This window comes from Erythrolamprus reginae, chromosome 5 (genome assembly GCF_031021105.1).
Source record: "Erythrolamprus reginae isolate rEryReg1 chromosome 5, rEryReg1.hap1, whole genome shotgun sequence".
Classification (NCBI taxonomy): domain Eukaryota; kingdom Metazoa; phylum Chordata; class Lepidosauria; order Squamata; family Dipsadidae; genus Erythrolamprus; species Erythrolamprus reginae.
In genome coordinates, this window is record NC_091954.1 from 52,533,319 (window position 1) to 52,550,961 (window position 17,643).

Here is a 17,643-nt window from a genome sequence, read left to right on the forward strand (position 1 = left end):
TAATTTTCATGGCCATTAATACCATGTTACCAGGATTCATTAGGTATTCCAGAACATTCTTGCAAACCTTAATAATCTTAGTGAAGATTCTCTTTCTATACAGTTAATAAGACCCTGTAACTATTAATATATTCAATAATCAACTGAGTTCAATAACTATTTCAAGCAAATTGGCATATCTGACAAAGGTTTGTCTATCCTTCTAGGTTGGTATCATTTTGCAAAATGTATGGCTGTATTGGCATCCTGTCTTCCATAGTTTCTGTCTGCCCTTTTAAAAAAAATATTGTATTTTTCTCATTTAACAAATTTTCATGATTTATGCATATCTCGGCTGATTTACCTATTATTTACTTATTTATTATTTACATATCATTACATTCAGATCCATGTATATTCCATACATATTACACATATTTTCATTCAAATCCAAATATATTCAAATATTTCAAATATATATTTTACTTCTGCTTTTATTTTACCTCTATTTTCAATTTCTATATTCAACCCAATCATACTATTTCTTCCATATTGCATAATACAATTCATTTGTTCTTTCAGTTCAATTGTTATTTGCCCATTTCAGTAAAATCATACTTTTTTTTATTACTAAGCTTTCAGAGGTTTTTTTTTTGTCTCCAACATTGCACAAATGCTATTTTTGCTGCTGTTATAAATGTAATACTGTATAATGTATGTGGTTGATTTATTATAGTTCCCCTTGGTAATTCCCAACAAAATTCTGGTGTATATTCTATGTGAAGATCTGTTATTGCCTGAACCCATCTATGAAATTTTACCCAATATTTCTTTGTTTCTGTACATAACTATGTATGGTAAAAAGTGCATTGCTTTTGACCACATTTCCAACAACTTGGTTTCAAGTTTGGATAGATCTTTGCCAGTCTGGCTGGTGTCTTATACTATCAGTAGAACATTTTATACTGGTTCTCTTTGTATTTGCCTGTTTCGTTATTTTATAGTTTCTTTTTCAGATTTCCCCTCAGTCTTCTAGTTCTTTGCTATGTCCAATATTTGTTAGCAGGCTATCATAACTCCTTTCACTATATCTTCTGCTCTGTCAAATTCTAATAGGCAATTATAGATTTTTGTTAATAATTTTTCATCCGGGCCCATCAATATTTTATCTAGTTGATATGGAATTGTCTCAAATCTATACTCTTATCTTTTTTATATCGTGATTTTATTTGCATATATGGCAACCAATCTGTCCTTATGCCCCAGTCTTCCAATTGTTGTCTAATTTTTAAATTTCCTTGCCTATCTAAAAGTGGTTGATAGTTAACCATCTTATTTACATCTAGACTGGGTGAATTAACGCTTCCATTGAGGATCAAGTCTTGCATCAAGTCTTCTCTTATGTCTCCTAAAATATGTATGCGCCTTGTTTCCTTTGTCCCATTGGAAGGCATGCCACCCTTTTAATAATGCCACCCTCTAACATTAGTAATCTTTTATTGCTTAGGTTAAACCACTCTTTGACCCATACCAAAGTTGCTGCTTTATAATACAGTTTCCAGTTTCTCCCTCTGCTTCTCTCATCCTGAAGTTCTATTAATTTTATTCTTGCCTTTTTATCTGCCAAAATAAATTTTGTTGTAATTTTGTTCAATTCTGTATTTTTTAAAAAAATCTAACTTTATGGGTATAGTTTTAAAAAATAGGGCAACTTCAGCAACACATTCCTCTTAATGGTTGCAACACAATTTATTCTGTCTCTTCTGGCTCTTCAATAAAAAACACTAGGTTGAATTTTGTTCTTCCTTTGTAATCCTGGTTTCTTTAATCTCTATTTGCTCTACTCTTCATTAATAAGAACTCCAATGTTTTTTAAAAATATGAAATATGACAAAGGGCATCCCTGATGGACACCTTTTGTTATTTCAAATGGTCTTGTGATGTTTCCGTTTATTATTATATTCACTTTTGGGATAGAGTATACAGTTTCTATCATTTGTTCATATTTCTTTCCAAATTTCATTTCTTTAATCTGTCTAATCATATATTCCCAATTTTGATTGTCAAAAGCTTTTTGTGCATCCAGAAAAACAAGTGCAACTTGTTTCTTTGGATGCACTTCATAATATTCTTGTATTGTCTCTGGTTTGTCTATTGAAAGAAAACCATTTTGATTTGGGTGTATTATCTCATTTAAGATTTGCTATTTATACTCACTCGTGGAAAATTGTGACTTCCTAATGTATGAATGCATGTATTAATATAGAGTTGCTTAGAAAGTTTTTGAGATGAGAAATACGTGTAATTTATAATTATGTAGTTGTAATTTGCAAGAGTAACCGAATTATTGAGTTTTGGACATCTGAAAATAAAATTCTGGCTTTGTTTTATTAGAGAGTGGCGACGTGGGGAAGCACGTGATGATGAAAAACCTTTACAAAAAGACAATGTGACTAAGTCTACTATTCCAAAAGAAGAAAAAGAAGCTAACGAGGATGCATCAGAAGATAAAATACTGAAACAGGATAAAGAAGAAGATAAAGATCTTAATAAAGTCCTGGATGATGACCAAACAAGTTGGCGTTCAATTGGCGATGACAAGGGTCCCAAGCGTGGCATGGATGATGACAGGGGTCCCAGGCGTGGCTTGGATGATGACAGGGGTCCCAGGCGTGGCTTGGACGATGACAGGGGTCCCAGGCGTGGCTTAGACGATGACAGGGGTCCCAGGCGTGGCTTGGACGATGATCGAGGTCCCAGGCGTGGCTTGGATGATGATAGGGGTCCCAGGCGTGGCTTGGATGATGATAGGGGTCCCAGGCGTGGCTTGGATGATGACCGAGGACCCAGGCGTGGCTTGGAAGATGACCGAGGACCCAGGCGTGGCTTGGAAGATGACAGACCAAGTTGGCGTAACATGGATGAGGACCGAGGGCCCAGGCGTGGGCTAGATGATGATCGAGGGCCCAGGCGTGGCCATGATGATGATCGAGGACCCAGGCGTGGGTTTGATGAAGATCGAGGGCCAAGGCGAGGGCTGGATGATGACCGAGGGCCAAGGCGAGGGCTGGATGATGACCGACCTAGTTGGCGCAACACAGATGAAGACCGAGGGCCCAGACGAGGATTGGATGAAGACCGAGGGCCCAGGCGAGGGCTGGATGATGACCGAGGACCTAGGCGGGGGCTGGAGGATGATAGAATTTCAAGGAGTGATGACGATAGACGACCTTGGCGTAACACAGATGATGATCGAGGACCCAGACGACTGGATGATGACAGAGGTCCCAGACGTGGAGATGATTCCAGGCCTGGACCTTGGAGACCATTTGGTAAACCAGGTAAACAAATTCATGCAAATTGTAACTTTTTAGTGTAAAATAGACAAACCCATGACTAGTTGGGTCTTTGCTTTAGAGATATTTTCTTACCAAAAGAGAGAAACAGAATGACCAAGGGCAAAAAAAGGCTTTGGGAATGGGAGCAACTTCTGATTTTCTGCTAATTGGAGGTTAAGGCAGGGCTGGTCTACCCATCTCCAGCAGCCAAAGGGGGGACAAGTCTACTCAGCCTCTGGAGGACTAAGGCAAGACTAGTCTAGTGAACCTCTGGCCAATGGCACAACAACCTCAAAACATATTTACGAAATTTCAATCCTACCCAAATCATGAATCCTGGATTTTGGATGCATTCTATAAGTTGGCCCATTTGAAATATCTTGATTCAGAAATTGTTGCCCTATGATGTACTATTTTGCCAAGTTAATGGTTAGTAGTGTACAGAGGCCTGAAGAATATAATCATTTTGTTCTAAATGTTTTCTGTCTGATATGGATTAATGCACTGTGATGGCTTAGTTCAAGAAATGTATTAGGAATATAAAACTGAAAGATACAGATACTAAACATTGAAAAGTGAAGTACGTAAATATAAAGTGTGTCCATTTTTTAAAAAAAGATTCGCATTTTGGCACCTATCTATAATTTGTTTCATTTTTTAATCAGTAGGAAGGTATGCCATAATACACTACTTTTCAGCTGGTGGTATTTCTCTCACAATAGCTTAGGTATAATGCAAGATAAGATGGGGAAAAGTTCCTACCGTAGTGCCATTTTATTTTTTAATTAGTGAGCATGAATGGTTAAATGAATGTATGATTAAATGGAGACATTCTAAGTTCTAAATTAATTTGATTATTGAGCACAAATATGAGTAATTAATCAGCGCTGATTTTAAAAAATCTTGTTAAACATCTGCCCCATTAGATGGCAGCACCTTGTTTATCTTGGCTGACTTTTTAAAAAGCTTAGTAGGATTGGACCAGATTGATAAGAGGACAAAAAAAAAAGCAGTAAGAAACTTAAGATCTGTATGCTACACTAAAAATTGACAGAATCCCACTGTCAAATCTCTTCTGTATTTACTTTCCAGTTTAATTAGCAGGATTTGAGTTTGACTTAGAAGTCTCTATTATAGGTATCTAAAATAACAAAAAACTTTAGCGACCTCATCCTGGATTTCATGAGATTTGAATAGGACACATCTAGTCATTTAAGTATTTAAATTTTTAAAACTGATTTTGCTTTACACACTTTCTGATTTTTATGAAAAGATCTTATCTTTGCAGCAACCGATTAGAGCCCGCAGAGTTGGACTCCTCTGGGTCCCATCAGTCAAGCAATGCCGGCTGGCGGGACCACCGGGGAGGGCCTTCTCTGTGGCGGCTCCGGCTCTCTGGAACCAACTCCCCCCCCTCCCCAGATATTCGCACTGCCCCCACTCTCCTGGCCTTCCAAAAGGCCTTAAAAACATGGCTTTGCCAGCAGGCCTGGAACCATTGAGCAACAGCACTCTGCTCCAGCCAGAAGTGATGAATGATAGATGGATGAATGTTTTCTAATATTCAGGTTTTTATTTATTTATTTATTTATATTATTTATTATTTAGATTTGTATGCCGCCCCTCTCCGAAGACTGTTGTTTATTGTTGTGTGCTGTTTTATTATTGTACACCACCTTGAGTCCATCAGGAGATGGTGGCTTATAAATCGAATAAATCAAATCTGCATCTATCACAATGCTTTGGGCAATTTGTGAATTAGATTTTCTTAAATAGTTATGATTTAGACCAGGTGATAGTGTCTGGTAATTTTTGCTCCATTGAGACGCTCCTGACCATAAGATGCACTAGGTTTAGAAGAGGGGAGGGGGGGAAATCTGCCTCTGCCTCCTAGCGTCCATCCAGTATTCATCTCGCTAGTGTCCTTGCAGCAAACTGCCTGCCTCCTCGGTGTCTGTAGCCTTTGCCTCCAAACAGCTAATTAGCCTCCCAGAATACCGCTGTTCCAGGTAGCGGAGGGGCCGCTAGTCACTGCTGCCTGTCACTCATATTCTCTCCCTAAGATACACAGACATTTCCACCCTCTTTTGGAAGGAAAAAAGTGGTGTTTTTTGGAGAGAAAAATACTGTATTCATTATGGACATTTAAATGAAACTGCAAAACATTTTTTTAAATTTTTTTGAAATGTTTCTTACTTGTTAAACCTGAAAGACAATAAATTTAGCTTTCTTCTCCATTGCTTTCATATATTAATTGCTTTACCATGGATTAAAAAAACCAACATAGAAGACACTCCTGGAATGACAGTTTTCCAGTTTTTCCATATGTCAGACCTGTCAGTTCCCAAACATCAGTCCTACCAATCAGGTTCTGCATAATTGTGGGATATGGCAAAAGACATTGCAGGAATAATGGGAAAATAGAGAATTCAGCTAAAAAGTGCAGGAACAGATGTTCCACATGCCATTGATATTAGCCTTTAAAAGTTGATGTTTTACTGCTGGCTAGGTGGATGGAGAGAACGTGAAAAGGCTCGAGAAGACAGCTGGGGACCTCCACGGGATTCCAGACCTTCAGAAGATCGTGAATGGGACAGAGATAAAGACCGTGATGAAAATGAAAAGGAACGAGAATTTGACAAAGACCGTGACTTAGATCAGGAGGATCGTTTTAGGCGTCCTAGGTTAGATTTATTACATATTAATAGCATGTGATGATTTCTTTCTTTCTTTCTGAATCAGAAGATAGTTTTGATAGACAAGTGGAATGTCTAGCATCTATGACAAGAAATACTTGCATGTAGAGAATATATGTTATTAAAATATGTGAGCCATATGCACTTGTTGATCAACCATAAAGATATGTCAGCTTTTAAAAATGTATTTTATTATGGCTTAAGTTTATAGTATATGTATAGTCTACATAACAGAATATTATGTAGGTTTGGTGTGTATGTGCACATGTGTGTACTTACTCTCCAATTGCTAATTAGTGTGTGTGTGTGTGTATAGTCTCTGTGATAATCTAATCATGGTGATTTGTATGTGTTGCCATTGAATGTTTATTACTACGTGTATTTCTGCTTTCCTTTTTTCCTATTTGTGTACATTTCATATGTGTGTTTAACTGGGGAGCATGAAATCCTTCACTTTGAATTGTTTGACCAAGAGGGAGATGGGTTTTGAATGGAGTAGTCATCAACATCCTAAGTGACATCCTGTACTGCCTCTTTGGATCCATTGGGGGGAGTGAATGGGGCGCACCCATCTCGATCTTCACCTTCTTCTGGAGTTGGATCGAGCTGTAGGTGCCCCATTCATTCCCCGTGATCGGTTCGCTTTTGTCTTCTTTTACCGTAGCCACCACCGCTGAGGTTATCTGGGGCGGCTTTGAGGGCTAATCCCAAATCCAGGAGCTCCCCGCAGATTTCAGACACAATTTTGTCCAGCTTGTTCTGGACAAAAGCTCGATCTAAGTCAGAGCCCTCCCTGCCTCTCCCTCCAGCCCACCACCCACTTGAAGCTGCCAGCTGGGATCCTGAATAGCCGGCCGGCAGAAACTGCCTCCCGAGCCCTCTTGCCCGGCGGAAGGTGAAACGCTGGGGGGGACGGCGTGGGTGAGATCCAGGGTGGGCTTCTTGCTACTCAGGCTGCAGGCCAGTTTCAGGTGCCACATATTCTCCCCTTCCAGGTCCCCCAGCAGTGACTGAAAGCGCCGTTTCTTACCACGGGCCGTGTTGGTCTGGGTGACAGCGGGCTCCTTAGGCAGGCGAGGCTGGAAGCGGCCCCGGAAGGCAGTGGAGACCCGCGGCTCATCTCAGCCCGGTCTTGGTGGCCCTTTAGGTAGAGGTTGGCCGCTGGGCACGCGTCAAGTTCCTCAGGCGGTTGAGCTCGTTGCGCGCCACCTGCTCGCCCTTCTCGTGGCGCTGCTTGGCGAATGGTCCTCCATGGGGTCGGCTGAGTTGGGCACTTCCAAGAACCAGTCGTAGGAGGGGTTGCCGCCGGCTCGACGGCAACCCCAGCAACGGCTCAACGGTAACCCCAGCGCCGCCTCCACTTTGTCCCAGACCAGGGCCCCCCGCTTCTTGCGCGTCGGCCGGATGCCCTAGAGGCACGCAAACTGCTCCCACTTGGGCAGCGGCTGAGGTTTGGGCAGCGGCTTCTCCTTGGGCAGGCACGTCGAAGACTCAGGCAGGCGGGCCACCACGGGCCCCGTGCCGGCTTCCAGCTGCTCTGACAGCAGCACCCACAGCTGGCCAACCAGCAGCTGCGTGTTGTCCTGGGCCAAGGCTCGCAGCAGATCTTCGTGCCCCGGGGCTTTGACGTCAGGGAGATTCCTTCCTGGCCTGTGGCTTTATTTCCTCAACTCCCCTGTTTCGGCCCCGGCCAGGAAGGAGTCTCCATGACATCAAAGCCCCGCCCAAGGAATGCCCTCGTGGGCGGCAATCAAATGGGATTCACCGCCTCCTTTTGCTTGCAGTGCCATTCCTGAGGCGGGGAAATTTTGGCCTCAGAGGCAGCGCGGCTCTCCCCCACTGTTGCGCCAATTGCCCAGGGCAGCCTGCGGCCGCCTGTCTCTTTTTATTTTTTACGGAAAAGGTGCGGCTGCAGCATCTGAGCCTTTTCCATAAGAAATAAAAGGAGACAGGCGGCCGCGGGGTGCTTTAGCAGAAGACAGGAGGGCGGGGCCAGAAGTGTTGGGTTCGGGGAACTTACTCGAACTCCGCCGCCAAGTTCGTCCGAACCCGAACTTCGTTGGGTTCGCCCAACACTAGTCATTAATTAAGAATTACCTGTATTTGATTTTTTCCAAGGGTACTTTAAATGTCCATTATGTTTTTTAAAACCTTCCTCCCCAAATGATAATAGCAATGTATATGAAAATAGTGATAAGTCATTCTCTTATGGATAATCTGTAGTTGAAGATCCTTTCTTTTGAGATGATACAACTTTTATAATTAAAGGGATGACGCTGGCTGGAGAAGAGGACAAACTGAGGAAACCTCCAGCTGGAGAGAATCAAGTCGTCGTGACGAATGGGACAGAGGTGGTCGTGACTCTAGAGATGACCGTGGTGGTCGTGATCTTCGAGGTCGTGTTGAAGAGAGAGAAAGGAGAGCACCCCCACCCAGAACAGATCGGGAAGAAGGTAGACTACTTATTGTTATATAAATCTATCAGAGAAACAGGGAATGGATTCCCATTACAAAAAATGCAGGTGGTATATATTTATTTTTATATATTTATTAAATGTTTATTGGCAATCATCTCATACGTATTTTTCATATGCAATTATCTCTAGTAGGTTAGTGGTTAAAAACAATTAAATGTAATAAAAATAATTTTAAAAACAATAGAAATAACATAAAACAGCATAGCAGCTGGTTTAACACTACCAAGACAAAGAAATGGGCTCTAAACCCCCAAAGGCATTCAAGAATGATATGATCAGTGATATCAAAAACTTCTGAGAAGTCAAGAAGAACAAGGATTGATGCATGATCCTCATCCTGTCCTCACCAGATAAAGTGCAATTAGTACTGTCTTGGTTCCATATCTGGAATTGTGACTGAAGAGTTCAGATGATCCTCTTCTTTCAGACTTCTGCTGCACAACAACCACCTTCACAACCTTCTCTAGAAAGGAAAGATTGGAAACTGGATGAAAATTGTTGGATATAGTGATTCTCAAGAAGGGGGTGAATCATTACTCCATTAAGAGAGGGTGGAATTACCCCCTCTCAAAGAAAAATTAACAACTATCAAGGCCAACCACATGTCACTTCTGGGGAGGCCTTAACCAAGAAGGAGGGGCATGAATCTAACACAGATGTGGCATTTTTCGTAAGCCAACAGGATCAAACTCCCAAATAATTAAATCTTGTCCTAGTCATCTTTACAGAACCTGCTATAAACAGATTCCAATATAGCATGAAATTGAATCATTTTATCTGTCAGACACAATTATTGTAACTATTGACACTTAAAAACAACATTAATGCTTTTTAAAAGTAAAGCAGAAATACTAAGAAATCACTTTATCAGCAATAGCAGTTTTTATATTTACATACCGCTTCACAGTGCTTTACAGCGCTCTTTGGGTAGTTTGCAGAGTCAGCACACCCCCAACAATCTGGGTCCTCATTTTACTGTCCTCTGAAGAATGGAAGGCTGAGTCCACCTTGAACCCGTGAGAATCGAAACCCTGGCAGTCAGCAGAATTAGCCTGCAGTACTACATTCTAACCACTGTGCCACCATGGCTCTTTTATTATCCCTTTTATTATGGATTACAAAATCTAGTACTGCTCTTTTGCAAAAATTGAATATTCCATGTTGTATGAATGGCCAGGAAAATAAAACAGGAGTTTTGCCAGTATAGTTCAACAGAAGGAGATATGTAAAAAGGGGAGACACCAGAGAAGCACAATATCCCTGTGTTGCTGGGGAGAGGCAGATATGGCGGGGGCCACAGAGTTAGCCGTTCCAGGGGAACGAGGGACCGTTGCTTAATAACGGTCCCCTGTTCTGGCTCTGTGAGCCCAATCTTGGGTACTGGTGATGAGTGTAACTCTGGCCCTGGGCTCAGGTTGCTGCTGTTGAATGCCAGGTCGGTGGTTAATAAAGCTCTCCTCATCCGGGATCTGATCCTGGATGAGGAGGCCGACCTGGCATGTATTACTGAAACCTGGCTGGGCCCGGAGGGAGGTGTTCCTCTCTCTGAAATTTGCCCAGCCGGGTTTCAGATATGGCATCAACCGCGACCCCAGGGGAGGGGGGGAGGAGTGGCTATTGTAGCCAGGGAGAGCCTTTGCCTGTGTAGACTCATTGCTCCGGAAATAGCGGGTTGCGAGTCTCTCTTGATGAAGTTGGACTTAGGAGTTCAGGTGGGCTTATTTCTCACGTACCTGCCTCCCAGCTGCGTGTCAAAAGCCCTGCCTGTGCTACTCGAGGAGGTAGCCGGGTTGGCGGTAGAGTTCCCCAGACTTATTGTCTTGGGGGACTTCAATCTGCCGTCACTCGGCGAAACCTCTGGGTTGGCACAGGAGTTCATGGCCACCATGACAGCCGTGGACCTGACTCAAGTAGTTCAGGGTCCGACTCACGAGGGAGGGCACGCACCTGACATGGTATTCCTTTCCGAGCAATTGAGTAATGGTCTGAGACTAAGGGGATTAGAAGTGTTGCCTTTGTCATGGTCAGACCATTTTCTACTACGGCTTGACTTCCTGGCTCCAATCCTCCCCCGCAGGGAGGCGGAACCAATGAAGATGTTCCGCCCCAGGCGCCTGATGGACCCAGAGGGCTTTCAGACGGCGCTTGGGGTTATTCCAGAGGCACTCGTCCACAGTTCGGCGGAGTCTCTCGCGGAGGCCTGGAACACGGCTGCAGCGGGGGCTCTTGACCGGATTGCGCCTTTGCGACCTCTCCGAGGCGTTAGACCCCGTAGAGCCCCATGGTTCAACGAGGAGCTCCGGGAGTTGAAACGCCAAAAGAGACGTCTAGAGAAGCGATGGAGGAAGAGTAGGTCTGAATCCGATCGAACACTTGTAAGAGCTTTTATTAAGACTTACAAAGTGGCGCTCAAGGCGGCAAGATGCGCGTACCATGCCGCCTTGATTGCATCAGCGGAATCCCGCCCGGCCGCTCTGTTTAGGGTGACCCGCTCCCTTCTCAACCAGGGGGGAGTTGGGGAGCCCTTACAGAGTAGTGCCGAGGATTTTAACACGTTTTTCGCTGATAAAGTCGCTCGGATCCGGGCCGATCTCGACTCCAATTGTATAACAGAGTCGACTGACAATGAGTCAGTCGAGGTGACTGGGGCACGTACTTGTCCACCTGTCTGGGAAGAGTTTGATCTGGTGAAACCTGATGAAGTGGACAAGGCCATCGGAGCTGTGAGTTCCGCCACCTGTTTACTGGATCCGTGTCCCTCCTGGTTGGTTTCGGCCAGCAGGGAGGTGACACGGAGCTGGGCCCAGGAGATTACCAACGCTTCCTTGGGGAGGGGAGTTTTTCCATCACTCTATAAAGAAGCGCTTGTGCGCCCCCTCCTCAAGAAGCCCTCCCTGGACCCAGCCGTACTTAACAACTATCGTCCAGTCTCCAACCTTCCCTTTATGGGGAAGGTTGTCGAGAAGGTGGTGGCACTCCAGCTCCAGCGGTCCTTGGAAGAAGCCGATTATCTAGGTCCCCAGCAGTCGGGTTTCAGGGCCGGTTACAGCACGGAAACCGCTTTGGTCGCGTTGATGGATGATCTCTGGCGGGCCCGGGACAGGGGTTTATCCTCTGTCCTGGTGCTCCTTGACCTCTCAGCGGCTTTCGATACCATCGACCATGGTATCCTTCTGCACCGGCTGGAGGGGTTGGGAGTGGGAGGCACTGTCCTTCAGTGGTTCTCCTCCTACCTCTCTGGCCGGTCGCAGTCGGTGTTAGTGGGGGGCCAGAGGTCGACTCCTAGGTTTCTCCCTTGTGGGGTGCCTCAGGGGTCGGTCCTCTCCCCCCTGCTATTCAACATCTACATGAAACCGCTGGGCGAGATCATCCAAGGACATGGGGTGAGGTATCATCAATATGCGGATGATACCCAGCTTTACATCTCCACCCCATGCCCAGTCAACGAAGCGGTGGAAGTGATGTGCCGGTGCCTGGAGGCTGTTGGGGCCTGGATGGGTGTCAACAGACTCAAGCTCAACCCGGATAAGACGGAGTGGCTGTGGGTTCTGCCTCCCAAGGACAATCCCATCTGTCCGTCCATCACCCTGGGGGGGGAATTATTGACCCCCTCAGAGAGGGTCCGCAACTTGGGCGTCCTCCTCGATCCACAGCTCACATTAGAACAACATCTTTCAGCTGTGGCGAGGGGGGCGTTTGCCCAGGTTCGCCTGGTGCACCAGTTGCGGCCCTATCTGGACCGGGACTCATTGCTCACAGTCACTCATGCCCTCATCACCTCGAGGTTCGACTACTGTAATGCTCTCTACATGGGGCTACCTTTGAAAAGTGTTCGGAAACTTCAGATCGTGCAAAATGCAGCTGCGAGAGCAGTCATGGGCCTACCTAGGTATGCCCATGTTTCACCATCACTCCGCAGTCTGCATTGGTTGCCGATCAATTTCCGGTCACAATTCAAAGTGTTGGTTATGACCTTTAAAGCCCTTCATGGCATCGGACCAGAATATCTCCGAGACCGCCTCCTGCCGCACGAATCCCAGCGACCGATTAGGTCCCACAGAGTGGGCCTTCTCCGGGTCCCGTCAACTAAACAATGTCGGTTGGCGGGCCCCAGGGGAAGAGCCTTCTCTGTGGCGGCACCGACTCTCTGGAACCAACTCCCCCCGAAGATTAGAACTGCCCCTACTCTTCCTGCCTTCCGTAAACTCCTTAAAACCCACCTTTGCCATCAGGCATGGGGGAACTGAAACATCTCCCCCTGGGCACGTTTAATTTATGCATGGTATGTCTGTGTGTGTGACTGTTAGCATATGGGTTTTTTAAAATATTTAAATATTTTAAATTTGTCTGATTGCTTATGATTTGTTTTTTACATGTTGTGAGCCGCCCCGAGTCTTCGGAGAGGGGCGGCATACAAATCTAAGTAATAAATAATAAGTAATAAATAAGCATTCTGAGGGATTGGGTGCCCAGATATTGAGGTTAAAAAAGTTATCTGTCCCTGTCACATTATGCTCTGAACTACCTTTTTTTACTTTCTAACTTTCTTATAATGTATATATTACTTTATTATGGGAAACTGTAGAAAACTCAACTATTCATATGACACAAAAATGGGACAGGATAATGAAAATGTTAGAAAACAAAAAAATTCAAAATGATCTTGATGGGTTACTGAAATAGTCTGAAATGTCAAATATAAATACCTAAATGTGAATTCATGCACAGTCTTTATGGTGAATTGAATTATATGATCTCAATTGTCCTTACCTACTTTACAATGCATGATTTTTTCCCTTCAAATTTGTACTTTTATAATGCCAGCTTTTGAAATACATATACAGTGTCCCCCTCGATTTTTGCGGTGGATGCGTTCCAAGACCCCCTGCAGAAGTCGAATTACCGCAAAGTAGACATGCAGAAGTAAATACACCATTTTTGGCTATGGACAGTATCACAAGCCATCCCTTAACACTTTAACCCCCTAAATTACCATTTCCATTCCCTTAACCATTTACTCACCATTATTACTGGTACTCACCATTGAATAAGGCACTTAGTGATCCTGATATTTATAAACATAATTATTTATTAACAATAATGAGGTTTTTTGTTATTTATTTGCAAAAATTATTAGTTTGTTGATGACGTATGACGTCATCAGATGGGAAAAACCGTGGTATAGGAAAGAAACCGCGAAGTATTTTTTAATTAATATTTTTTGAAAAACCGTGGGTATAGGCTATTCGCAAATTTCGAACCCGTGAAAATCAAGGGAACACTGTAACCCTAATTTGGAATTTTGCAGTGAATTCTGAAACTTTGCTGGTAGTACAGTATCTATTGTCTTAAATTGTTTGTTGTGAAGTTGTGTCTGACCCATAGCAACCCCATGGGCAACATTCCTCAAGGCCTTCCTGTTCTCTGCCATCATTTGGACTCCATTTAAGCCAGTGCTTCTCAAATAGTGGGGCGGGCTCCGCTAGAGGGTTGTGGAGCAATGCCATAGGGACACTTGACCCCGGGGAACGTGCTTTTTTTTTTTTTTTTTTTGCTGCAGGGAGTAGGTTTTTTTTTTTGCACTGAACAATAGCACACAGCACATAGCAGGAGATATGAAGTGCAGATAACAAACCCTTAAGGGACACCATGGAGAAATATTTAATAGGGATGAAAAGAAAGGAGAGAGACAGAGATGAGACAAACGTAAGTCTCCTGAAAGCTAAGGGAAAGAAATATGACAAAGTGTATGTAGTGCTTGGCTTCACTGTGACTTTGGTGAGAAATGAAAGATTGGTATGTTTACTGTGTCTAAAAATGTTGGCAGCGGACAGCATGAAGTGAAATAAATTTAAGGCATCACTTAAAAACATTACACCCCAACCATGCTAATAAGCTGCTTGAGTTTTTTTCAGTGAAAATGTGCCAAATATTGCAAGCAATTATCCCAGCGGACGGTGGTGGTGGTGGTGGGAGAGTCTGCGTGAAATGTTTACTTCTTCCTTGGGGGAGGGGAGTGTAACAGAAAATAATTGAGAAGCACTGATTTAAGTTCATGCCTACTGTTTCAGTGACTCCAACCAACCACCTCATTCTTTGTCATCCTGTTTTTCTTTTTCCTTCAGTCTTTCCCAGGTATTAGGCTCTTCTCCAGTGAGTACTTCCTTCTCATTAAGGTTCTGGTTCTGGCCTTCTAAAGAGCAACCAGGGTTGATCTCCTTAGGACTGACTATTTTGATCATCTTGTAGTCCAAGGGTCTCGCAGGAGTCTTCTCCAGCACCATAGTTCAAAGGCCTCAATTCTTTGGCACTCAGCCTTTCTTATGGTCCAACTTTCACAGCCATACATTGCAACTGGGAAAACCATAGCCTTGACTATACACACTTTTGTTGGCAGGGTGATGCCTCTTCTTTTTAATATGCTGTCTAAATTTGTCACAGCTTTCCTCCGCAAGAGCAAATGTCTTTTAATTTCTTGGCTGCTGTCCCCATCTGTGGTGATCTTGGAACCCAGGAAAATAAAATTTGTCACTACCTCCATTTCTTCCCCATCTATTTGCCAGGAATTAGGAAGGCCGGATTTCATGATCTTAGTTTTCTTAATGTTGAGTGTCAAGCCAACTTTTGCATTCTCCTTCTTCGCCTGCATCAAGAGGCTCTTTAGTTTCTGTTCACTTTCTACCATTGGAGAGGTATCATCCGTATAAGGTTGATGGCTATATTAATTCCAACTTTTGATTCATCCCTATTCCTAATTTTGAACTAATCAATGGTTCTGTGCCCCCGTTCTCACTGTTGTTTCTTGAAGAGACAAATGTGATGGTCTGGTACTACTATCTCTTTAAGACTTACCACAATTTGTTGTGATCCATACAATCAAAGGATTTAGCATAGTCAATGAAAAGTAAAAGTAGATGTTTTTCTATACTCCCTAGCTTTCTCCATGATCCAGCATATATTGGCAATTTGATCTCCAGTTCCTCCACCTCTTCAAAAACCTGCCTGTACTTCTGGTATTCTTGATCCATATATTTCTGGACCTAGCTTGTAGGATTTTAAGCATAACTTGAGTGATGTGAAATGAGTGCAATGGTGTGATAGTTTGAACATTCTTTGGCATTGCCTTTCTTTGGAATTGGAATGTAAACTGACATTTTCCAACCCTGTGGTCACTGTTGAGTTTTCCAAATTTTTTGGCAAATTGAGTGTAGCACTTTCATTGCATTGTCTTTTAAGATTTTGAGTAGCTTAGCTGGGATACTGTAACCTCCACTAGTTTTGTTGTTGCTCAGATTTCCTGAGGTCCATTTGACTTCACATTCTAGGATGTCTGGCTCAAGGTCTGGCTCTTAAATTGTAGAATGTATTAATTCAATATGATTACTTATTCTTTAATTTTGTTTTGTGGTTATGTTCATTACTTTTTCTTCCTGTAATAAAAGCATTACATTGTAAAGATGTTTTTAAAATTCTAATCATATCAAATTATTTCTTCTGGATTTTGATTCATTACTTAGCTCAGTAAATGAAGTAAAATTGAAATATTGTCTTATTTTTCAGTGAGCTCATGGAGGCGTGGTGATGAGAGAAAGGAAGAACATGAAGAACGTGAATCAATTCGAAAACCACCACCTCCTGCTGCTGCTCCTACTTCTGGTCCTTCTGCTTCCAAAGAACGAGAAAAAGAGAGTGAGAAAGAAAAAGCTTGTAGAATAGATAAAGAGCGAGAAGCCCTTCGTCGCAAAAATGAAACCGATGAAGAGGGTTGGACCACTGTACGGCGCTAAGTTCAAAATCTAAACATGGCTTTAATTGGTATTTTGCATTGATTTGATAACAGATTATAATATTGGTGCTTTAACAGTCTGAATTTGAATTCTTTAACAAAGTTTTCTAGAAACGAAAGCATGAAACTCTTACTTGTATGCAAACTGATCATGCACAGAACTTACAACTAATAGTTGGAAATTAAATACTGGTTATCTAAAATTTTAATTGTACATCACAGATCACTTGGTGGTAAGAATAAAAAATAAATTCTATAGGTATCTTTAAGTGGCATGTACATCTCAGTCAAAAACAAAACTGATTTTAATGTTAACTAACCTTATACCTTAAAATGGATATAGCCTGCAAAGTATATGTTTAAAGCAATGACTTTGTAAGGCTGTACAGTCTAAAGTTGGTATTTGATGGCAGAGGCTATTGCTGGTAGTATTATTGAATTCAGTATGTTTTGATTTATATAGAATAAATGTCATGGGTCTTTTAGCTATGCTGGGAATTTTTCTTTTGTTTATTTTCAGTAGATTCTACTTGAATGCAGTCTTATCAAGCCATTTGCAATCTACTTTCACAATGAGTGCCACAGTAGTATTGAAACAACAGGCTTTTAAAATTGAAAGTATTTGGGTAATCCTTTTGCTGAGCATTTTTGTTCCTTGCTGTGTATAGACATTGCTCTTTCTGGTATTGGTAATCTGCCTTTTGAAACATTTATATAGTGTCATTTCATATACATAATCTGTGGAGGAATCACTCACTCCTCCTTTTCTTCTGAATTTCTTGTCTTCAGGGTAAGTGCTTTACCTTTAAACCAAGTGCTTTGTAGTAAGAGTGGGTTGACTTCAACTTGGGGGCTGAAATAGCAATGTTAGTGATTGTTTTTAATTGAAGCCAACACAGAACTTGCTGCTATGTGTTAACTTCAATGATAAATAAACTTAAAAATCTAACCTAGTATTTTGTTGTGACTTTTTAATTGATGTTTCAGATTTTCATAAATCCCTCTTTCTTCTAACATATTTGAGAAGATAGCCTGATGGAACTTAATATATCTAATTTTTTCCCAGCAGTCTTTTTACCCAGTGAATAAATTATCTTTTTAAATAGCTGTCTGCTAAAAAGAAAGGACTAACAAATTAAAATACAAATAAAATAATAAGTAAAAATGAATGGAAATATATTTTTCATATTCTCAATTTCATTTTAATTAAAATAAATGTGGACTTCTTAGTTGTCCTCTTAGTTTATATATCAAGGTATTGTTTGAGACAGGAATGCCACTTTGCATTGTTAAATATAAGTTTAGGCATCAACGGGTTTTTTTCTATTTCCAGTGTTTCTCCTGCATTTGTAAAAAAAAAACCCAGA

General features: G+C 42.4%; 1 protein-coding gene and 1 pseudogene across 1 annotated transcript in view; one reads left to right on the forward strand and one right to left on the reverse strand.

Annotated features, from left to right (window-relative positions):
• Positions 1-17,229, forward strand: part of EIF3A (eukaryotic translation initiation factor 3 subunit A) — a 42,025-nt gene extending 24,796 nt beyond the window's left edge. Inside the window, exons 19-22 of the mRNA XM_070752610.1 lie at positions 2,374-3,320; positions 5,827-6,001; positions 8,282-8,466; positions 16,051-17,229. Of these exons, the coding sequence (XP_070608711.1) occupies positions 2,374-3,320; positions 5,827-6,001; positions 8,282-8,466; positions 16,051-16,277 (1,534 nt within the window). The 3' untranslated portion in view covers positions 16,278-17,229. The remainder of the gene's footprint in view (positions 1-2,373; positions 3,321-5,826; positions 6,002-8,281; positions 8,467-16,050) is intronic.
• On the reverse strand, positions 6,790-7,803 carry LOC139168316 (ribosome biogenesis regulatory protein homolog; annotated as a pseudogene).
• Positions 17,230-17,643: the final 414 nt, after the last annotated feature.